At 41.9% G+C, this 9,135-nt stretch overlaps 1 protein-coding gene across 4 annotated transcripts; it reads left to right on the forward strand.

Annotated features, from left to right (window-relative positions):
• Positions 1-2,022: 2,022 nt before the first annotated feature.
• On the forward strand, positions 2,023-7,677 carry LOC311136627 (protein phosphatase 1G-like). 4 transcript variants are annotated; one of them, XM_084170817.1, is made up of 11 exons: positions 2,023-2,072; positions 2,483-2,625; positions 3,378-3,447; positions 3,587-3,672; positions 4,503-4,632; positions 4,757-5,199; positions 5,561-5,674; positions 5,927-6,161; positions 6,312-6,441; positions 6,549-6,648; positions 6,742-7,677. In XM_084170817.1, the coding sequence occupies exons 2-11, from the start codon at positions 2,515-2,517 to the stop codon at positions 6,928-6,930; spliced, it is 1,608 nt and encodes a 535-aa protein (XP_084026943.1). In that variant the 5' UTR covers positions 2,023-2,072; positions 2,483-2,514; the 3' UTR covers positions 6,931-7,677. The 4 variants fall into 4 exon arrangements, with proteins under 4 accessions (XP_084026943.1, XP_084026944.1, XP_084026945.1 ...); XM_084170818.1 differs by having other exon boundaries at positions 2,062-2,329; XM_084170819.1 differs by lacking the exon at positions 2,023-2,072 and adding an exon at positions 2,077-2,261.
• Positions 7,678-9,135: the final 1,458 nt, after the last annotated feature.

The following is a 9,135-nucleotide window of genomic DNA, read 5'->3' on the forward strand; positions in this document are numbered from 1 at the left end:
TCACATTGGGAGCCAATTTGTTTTCAGCACTTTTATTTCCATGACTGATCAAAACTCGTTCTCATGGCTTTCTGATCCCTCTGCAACAGACATATGGTGCGCAATAAAATCACAGTATCGAATCGCAATACGTATAGAATCATGAGACTCGCAATGCTGATGCATATATCTTATCGTGAGGTTCCTGGCAATTCCCAGCCCAAGTTCATTTGCCACAACAAATCTCTTCGCTAGCAAACGCGATGTCTTCTCCAAAACGGCAATGTGTCTCCAGCAATGTTTACTTTTTTGACGTTCTATGGCATCTCCACTTTCCAAGCATATATGACCACATGTAATATTTTGGTAAGTGATGCAAATAGTGAACTATGTAGGGCCAGGATGTAAAATATATGTAGCTGCAGCAATTTCTCTTATCTGATATGGTAAGTAATGGGGCTTAATTTATAGCTCCCTAAGAGTTTGACGAACGGGTCCGTGAACGCGATTCCAGATATATTTACCTCTGAATAAACTGCCTTTATTACACCATATCCACATCCAGTAAACTTGTGATTATCAACACTAACCTCATCGTTGTGGCGGCGGACAGCTAGCCTGTATCCCTCGTCATCCAGTTGAGTGAGTGGCAATGTCTTTTTTCGTTCGTACCAATTTTTGGAAAATCCTCGGGTGTAGGACTTTCCGCCTTTAGTAGAAACCTGTTGAATTATTAAATTTGGTCTGGGAGGTCCTAATTGTTTCGTTGCCAATTTATCTTCATTTGTTCGCCGACAAAAAGGAATTTCTTTCAAACAATCCACTCTTTTCTCAGTTATGTTCATGGTTACGTAACGTATGACGAAAGCGCGTAAGTGCAAGCCCACAGACACCCATTGAGATTGTATTGAAGGCTCTGAAATTTGAAAAAAAATAGATTTTACATGGGAGTCTATGACAGAAGTTCTGGGCGATTTTCAATCTGACTGAAATCGCCCCAAAAGGGGGTGGAGCCATTTGAAGCACGACTTTAGCCTGATTCGACATTTAGTGGCAGTGTGGCACTGTGGCAGATCAGACGTATAGATTACAACACTGATAACTACTGTTGCCGTGATATAATTGATTAGAAAAAAAATCCCTTCCTTTTCCCGTTTGGCAGTGCGTCGCCCATATCGCCCTATTGAACAGGCCGTCCCTGGCTATAGGCCTATTTAAATCATATTGAAATACATGTCATGTTCAGTCAGTTGAGTTATATTTTCTACTTGTAGGCTAATATCTGAAATTTGTCTCAATATATTTCATGACGTGTAGCCTAACATGTGCGCAATGATTTGTCAAATCAGTGATTTTGTACATTTTCATTGGATAAGCATTATAATAAGCAGCCTCAGTATTTGCAGCTATAGGTGGTAATATCTCTCTAGGAGCTGATCCGTCGTCAGTATTGTGAAATAATTATAATGTTAAGGTAAGATTTTAATGGAGAAATCTGATCTGAGAGCCTTTCTTTCGATCCTGTCAGTAGGCCTATCGACACATGCTCCAACTACGCACTTAGCAAACTTTGTTTTTGTGTGGTGTTTTGGGAAATGCATGTCAGGGCTACATCTTCGGCTGTTGTAGGAAATATGTAGCGTTAACACTCGTAAGCCTAAATTCCATACTATCGAGACACCGGGCACTGACTGATTAATTAATATGGCGTATAGCCTACATCCACTACACTACTTTGATATGCATCATGGGGATAAAGAAGTGAGTAGGCCTATACACAATGCCCACTGAAAAATACTACACCACTGATTGGGTATTTAGCCTCTCTTTCATGTCTACTGATTAAATAACTTTTACGTTAAAAGGAAAAGAGATGTGGAAAGGAAATAGGGATCCACTGCAACGTTTGTTGGCCACACTAGAATCGGTGGCTTTGGCGACACCTCATGGACATCCACGTTCATTGCATCTAAAGTTTTGGCGCACTTTCTGAACGGACTCTTTCTGAACGCCCCTGCTCACAAATAGGCATGCGTACTTCTCAATCGTCACAGCGTTTCCGCTTCCTTTATGTCTCCGGTTCTTTTTGAGAGGTATGCTCATAGCTGGCTAGCTATGTTGTTAATGTTTGCAGTTACACGTGCTGTTATTTTCCCGTAAAATGTTATTATTGGGACTCACTTTTAGGCCAGAACTGCTTTGATAGCAACTATACTATTCCGGTTGATGGTGTTTGAAGGTTCCCATTTGCCTTCTCTTTAAAGGAAATGGCTAGTTTGCGAGTAAGAACTGTAGCTAGCTATGTTCGTTTGTTAGCTAACGTTGGCTAGGCTATCAATAAACAGTCTAGGTAGGAAGCCTTTTGCCACAAAATTGCAATGTTTATACTACACTGCATGAGATATAAGGAACTGTAAGGTGAAGTTGGAGCATATGTGTAATTTAATTTATCACCTTGTTTTTGTCCTGCTAACGTTAAATCGGATTTTCCAACACCAACCAGATTGAAACCCACTGTTTGTTGGTATCTACATCATGGGAGCTTACCTGTCGCAACCCAACACAGTGAAGTCCTCTTCCAATGGTGGAAACCAAAAGATGAGCTACGGCTTTGCGGCCATGCAGGGCTGGCGTGTCTCTATGGAGGTAAGATGATCTAAAAAATATTGCTCGTTGGATTGGATTCAGCAGTAATTATTTGCCAATGTTGTCTAATTACCACCTAACAAGAATGCTAAGGATATGGTTTGGTTTAGACATCAATAAAAAGCTGTAAGGGCTGGGTAGTCGTTATAACTTTATAAAATGTGTCATCTTAGCAAACTAGCTATATGATTCCAACCATTAATGTGGCATAGTTATTTAAGTCAACACTAAGTTAACTTTGTTGCGCAGGGAGACTTTGTTTGTAGCTAACGTTAGCTGGGTAGGTAAATTGTTAGCTAGCTTCGAAGTTAACTAGCTAGCTATGTAGCTAACTTTCCTACATGTACTGTTATGGAGATTCCAAGCAACATGAGGTTTTTTACGTTACCCTTTAAAGCCACAATCTGTAAAATGTGCATACAATTTAGACGGTGCCATCCAAAACGCAAATGCATCCCATTACATTTTCACATTCAAATGGCACTTGTCTAATTAGTGATTTATTAGATGTAGCTACTGTATGGGGCGGCAGGTAGCTTAGTGGTTAAGAGCGTTGTGCCAGTAACCGAAAGGTTGCTGGTTCTAATCCCCGAGCCAACTAGGTGAAAAATCTGTAGATGTGCCCTTGATCAATTGCTCCTGTAAGTCGCTCTGGATAAGAGCGTCTGCTAAATGACCAATTTATTTATTTAGTGGAAGGCTCAAAGAAATGGCATTCCATGAGAGTAACATGTCTTTGTTTCTTGCGACAGGATGCTCACAACTGCATTCCAGAACTGGATGATGAAACGGCCATGTTTGCTGTGTATGATGGACATGGAGGTACTGTGTATTCTTATTATCCCTAAGATTAACTTTTTTGAGAATACCTTGAACTTGTTTTTTTTGTTAATACTGGAGACTATTAAGCTAGTTGCTTTAATTTAAGTAATCAAGACTTTAAATGCTTTTGTCATCACAGGTGAGGAAGTTGCATTGTATTGTTCCAAGTACCTTCCTGATATCATTAAAGAACAAAAGGCTTACAAAGATAGCAAACTGCAAAAGGTGAGTGGAAGAATGCATATGGGCTAGGGAAAGGAATCCTTTTGACATGGGTAGTTGGACTTGTTGCATATGTAAGATAATTAAACAGGCCTACCAGTAAGTAATGGCTACTGGGCACCCTTAAAGCTACTATGTACCTTTTATATGGTATATTTACATTTACGTCATTTAGCAGACGCTCTTATCCAGAGCGACTTACAGTTAGTGCATACATTTTGTATTTATTTTTTATACTGGCCCCCCGTGGGAATCGAACCCACAACCCTGGCGTTGCAAACGCCATGCTCTAACAACTGAGGTACCTCCCTGCCGGCCATTCCCTACCCTAGACGACGCTGGGCCAATTGTGCGCTGCCCCATTGGTCTCCCGGTTGTGGCCGGCTACGACAGAGCCTGGATTCGAACCAGGATCTCTAGTGGCACAGCTAGCACTGCGATGCAGTGCCTTAGACCACTGTGCCACTCGGGAGACACATATGTTCTATGTGAGCTATTTCTATGCTTCCCGTTATCTTTAGTTTTTGCTTCTTGTCCACCAGCTGAAAATACAATATGTTTGGTTATGGAAAATATATTTCACAGCGGTTTAGATGGTACAATGATTCTCTACACAATGACTGCTTGTTTTGTCACAAACTGAAATTAGGCAAACTATTAGAATTTAAGCAACTAAGAAATGGTGGAGCAAGTTCTGCATATTGCATCTTTTAAATGATATTAGAAGTGAGTACCTACCAACTTTGGTTGTAGATCTTGTGGTCTTTGTCAAACTCTCCTCCGTAGGAGCATACATTATCTTACGTGGGTGGATGCATGTCGATGTGTTTCAGGCTTTGGAGGATGCATTTCTGGCCATTGATAGCAGGGTGACCACAGAGGAAGTGATCAAAGAGCTTGTTCAGATAGCTGGCCGCCCACAAGAGGAAGCACCGACTGAAAAAGTGGCTGAAGAAGATGATTGTGAGTAGACTCCAGCAACTGCCCAAGTTTCATATGTAGTTGACATTCCTGTGGCTTGAATCATAAACCATTATTCAAAACAAATCATTTCTGATTCAAACCCATGTTCCTTTCCCTCTGTTAGTGGACAATGAGGAGGCAGAACTTTTGCACGAAGAGGCCACTTTGACCATTGAAGAGCTGCTCGTCCGCTACGGACAGAACCTCAATGCACTCAAACACAAGAAGCTCTGTCCGGAGGGCAACAAAGAGTCTGTGGAAGGTGAACCACATTCCTATGGGGAGAAGGGCATCAATGGAGAAGTGGAGGGTGAGATGGACAGCAATGGAAAGGCCAAGGCTGATAGTGCAGCTGGTAGTGCTGGATTCTCCAAGCTGCGGACCTGCAGGAGAGCAGGAGGGGACAGCTCTTCAGCGGCAGGAGCAGCAGGGTCCTGTGAAGGAGAGAAGGACACCGGGCCCTCCTGCTCCTCCTCAGCGGCTCCGGCTCCGGGAGACACCAGCTCCAAGTTCTTTGAGGACAGTGACGAGTCGGGGGAAGAGGAAGATGAGGGCAGTGAAGAGGAGGTGAGGTGGAAGCCTTCAGGAATTACTGTAACTGGTGGCCAACCCTCCGCTTGAAGAGCTACTGGGTGTGTAGGCTTTTGCCAACACAGTTCTCACTCACCTGGTTAAGATGAGGTGTTTTGCCAACACAGTTCTTACTCACCTGGTTAAGATAATCATTGTCCTGGTGAGCAGCTATTGGTAGAATCAGGTGTGAGATTCTGATTGGAGCAAAAGCCTGCAGAAGGACTGCTCTCCGGGAAGAGCGTTGGCCACCTCTGCTGGATCAGATTTCCCCCACTGGATTTGAACAATTAAAGTCTAAAAGCTGTAATTTTTTTTTTTAAAGAATGGTATGTGGGTTAATGATGTAATTCTGCAGGATGGCAGTGAGGAAGATGAAGGTGAAAGCAGTGACGAAGAGGAAGACACTGAAGAAGGAGAGGATGATGAGGAGGAGGAGATGTGCTACCCTGGAATGGATGGAAAAGAAGAGGTAGATACACAGCTTAATTTAGATCCTGCCATAACCCTAAGGGAAACCTAAACCTGAATGGAGAGCCCTTTATTAAAATAATTTCTGAGTAGCCCTGGTTGTTGAAAGGTTGTAATGGGGCTATTCATGTCTAGCTGGAGTAGTGATAACTTTTTATGCCTCACTAAATGTATCCTGCCTTTGTTATGACCTGGATTAAACAGAAGGTGGCTATTCTCCAATAAGAGCTCACTGTTTCTCTACCCCCCACAGCCTGGCTCAGACAGTGGCACTACAGCGGTGGTGGCTCTGATCAGAGGGAAACAGCTGATCGTGGCAAATGCCGGGGACTCCCGCTGTGTGGTGTCTGAGAAGGGCAAGGCCATAGACATGTCCTACGACCACAAGCCAGAGGATGAGCTGGAGCTGGCCAGGATAAAGAATGCTGGGGGAAAGGTCACCATGGACGGCCGTGTCAACGGAGGACTCAACCTCTCCAGGGCCATCGGTAAATGGATCCTCCTCCTGCATATCCAAGCCCTGGCATTGGTGTTTCGATTGAAGTATCAGGCATAGTTTCTAGTAAAGAATCGCCTTGCTGTTGAAGAATGGGCATCAGATTCAAAGGATATAACAGAATGGCCTTTTGTGTTTTCAGGCGATCACTTTTACAAACGAAACAAGGCCCTTGGCCCAGAGGAGCAGATGATCTCCTCAATGCCCGACGTCAAAGTACTCACCCTCAACCCGGAGCACGACTTCATGGTCATTGCATGCGACGGAATCTGGTACAGCTTGTTTGATAGTAGCGTTTTCTCTTAAATTAGGCCATACCTCAATCAATTTGTGAAATGGAGCCAATGCTGAATTCCTCCTTAATGAGTGTCATCCACAGGAACGTCATGAGCAGTCAGGATGTTGTGGACTTTGTCAGTCAGAAAATAAAGCCTAATGCCAGTGGTGTTGCCAGGCGTCTGTCCTCCATTGTTGAAGAGGTAAGATTTTTTTATCCATCACTCTCCTGTAAGCATGACATTTCTCATTCTTTAACAATGAACTAGCTCTAACTGTTTATTTGGTCTCTGTAGCTACTTGACCATTGCCTGGCACCTGATACATCTGGAGATGGTACAGGCTGTGACAACATGACCTGCATCATCATCACATTCGGCGCTCACCCTGGCAACAGCATGGCCGACGGCACCAATAAGAGAAAGCCTGAAGAGATTGTCCCAGAGAAGAACGGGAATGACAGCAAGAAGTTAAAAAGCGAATAGAACTGCCAACAAGTAGAATAGAGCAAGTCCTTTTCACAAACCAGGACTTTCTCTCTGGAAACTTTTAAAGACAGTGGTCTCTGGAATAGGATGAGTTTTAGTTTCATGTCCCAAGACAAAAGTATAAATGGAAAACAAACGTTTTCTTTTTGTGTAATTGATTGACTCCTAGTGTGCTGTTTGTCACCACGCCCATGTTTATGTATATACTTGTTAATTGAATACATTCATTTTGTTTGTAATTATGGATCAATGTGACATTTGGTGCATACTCTTGACACCATTGTAATTACAAATACATTTAAAATGTGATGAGTGACATCTTGTCTACTTATTTTACCAGGACAATCCCTGTTTGCTTTGGGCACATGTTCCCTGACAGAACACTGAGAAACAACTCAGCAGTTAAATAGATTTAATCACAAAATGATTCAATTCATGTAACATTTTATACTAGCTGTATTTAATGAATACATTTTACATTCCTTGCACTCACTGATTCCCAGAAATTAGCCAACCTGCTGAGTTAAGGCCACTTGCTATTTATGTCTCTCCTACCTTGGTTTGCACATCCTAACTTGGTTTCACTAACAACGCCTTGAATTTTGCATTACTCAATTATAGTCCAGGTTTAGCAAATGCTTTTGTTAGTGAATTTTTATTTGTCATTTTCTTTTTATTTAATCAGTAATGGAGATGGCAAGGTTGCACAATCATGTAGCAAAGCAATAAAGCATCGTGCCAATAGCTTCATACCTAAAGAATAACTGCTTTGGAACTAGCCTGTTTGTGCTATCATTCTACGCCATGTCAAGGAGTGGAATGATAGCACAAACAGACTGGTACCCAGGCTAGTTAAAACTACTGTTCCCAAAATACTAATAAGATCAGTTTATTTTACTTGGTGAACAAAGCTTTGACGTTGGTGGAGAAGGGTCCAATGTTATACCAAGTATATCCAAAAGCAAATAGAATTTCCATACCATTCAAACTTTCTTCATCTTACATTTTCAAGATATGCTACAGATAAAACAATGTCATAATAGGTATACATTAACCAGATTCCCATTACCATTATTTATCTACTCCTACATCTGCTCATCTGGCTATGGAAAAGTTGATAGTATAAACAAATGGAAAGTTACTAAAAATATGTTGGGCCAAGGTGTTTTCTTCTACCACATAGGTGTTCTGATGAACATCCCCAACCAGCTGTGAGAATCAGCCATCTAAAACACAATTACATCTATATAAAACACAATCTGAATGTAACATAGCCAGTAGACTGTTTGTGGTACACACCTCTTAGTGTTCGATTCAAGTAAACCCTCATCTTGTATGCAGTAACAGAAAATCAACATACATTTTTTTATCTGAAAGTCACGCTGCCCATATTTGTCATCAGCAATGATTACCTGTATTATTTTATGAATAAACTATTTCCTATCAAAGAAATAATAATTCAGCCGACATGGATTTATATGTATGATAATACTGTAATTAAATTATAATGGATTCTTATGATGTACCTGATCAATTTTCTCATGACATCTTAATTTAATCTGAGGAAACAGTTCAAGTCTCACTATCTGAAATACACACACATATACACTGCTCAAAAAAATTAAGGGAACACTAAAATAACACATCCTAGATCTGAATGAATGAAATAATCTTATTAAATACTTTTTTCTTTACATAGTTGAATGTGCTGACAACAAAATCACACAAAAATTATCAATGGAAATCAAATGTATCAACCCATGGAGGTCTGGATTTGGAGTCACCCTCAAAATTAAAGTGGAAAACCACACTACAGGCTGATCCAACTTTGATGTAATGTCCTTAAAACAAGTCAAAATGAGGCTCAGTAGTGTGTGTGGCCTCCACGTGCCTGTATGACCTCCCTACAATGCCTGGGCATGCTCCTGATGAGGTGGCGGATGGTCTCCTGATGGATCTCCTCCCAGTCCTGGACTAAAGCATCCGCCAACTCCTGGACAGTCTGTGGTGCAACGTGGCGTTGGTGGATGGAGTGAGACATGATGTCCCAGATGTGCTCAATTGGATTCAGGTCTGGGGAATGGGCGGGCCAGTCCATAGCATCAATGCCTTCCTCTTGCAGGAACTGCTGACACACTCCAGCCACATGAGGTCTAGCATTGTCTTGCATTAGGAGGAACCCAGGGCCAACCGCACCAGCAT

This window comes from Coregonus lavaretus, assembly GCF_964263955.1.
Source record: "Coregonus lavaretus genome assembly, chromosome: 1".
In the NCBI taxonomy this organism is placed as follows: domain Eukaryota; kingdom Metazoa; phylum Chordata; class Actinopteri; order Salmoniformes; family Salmonidae; genus Coregonus; species Coregonus lavaretus.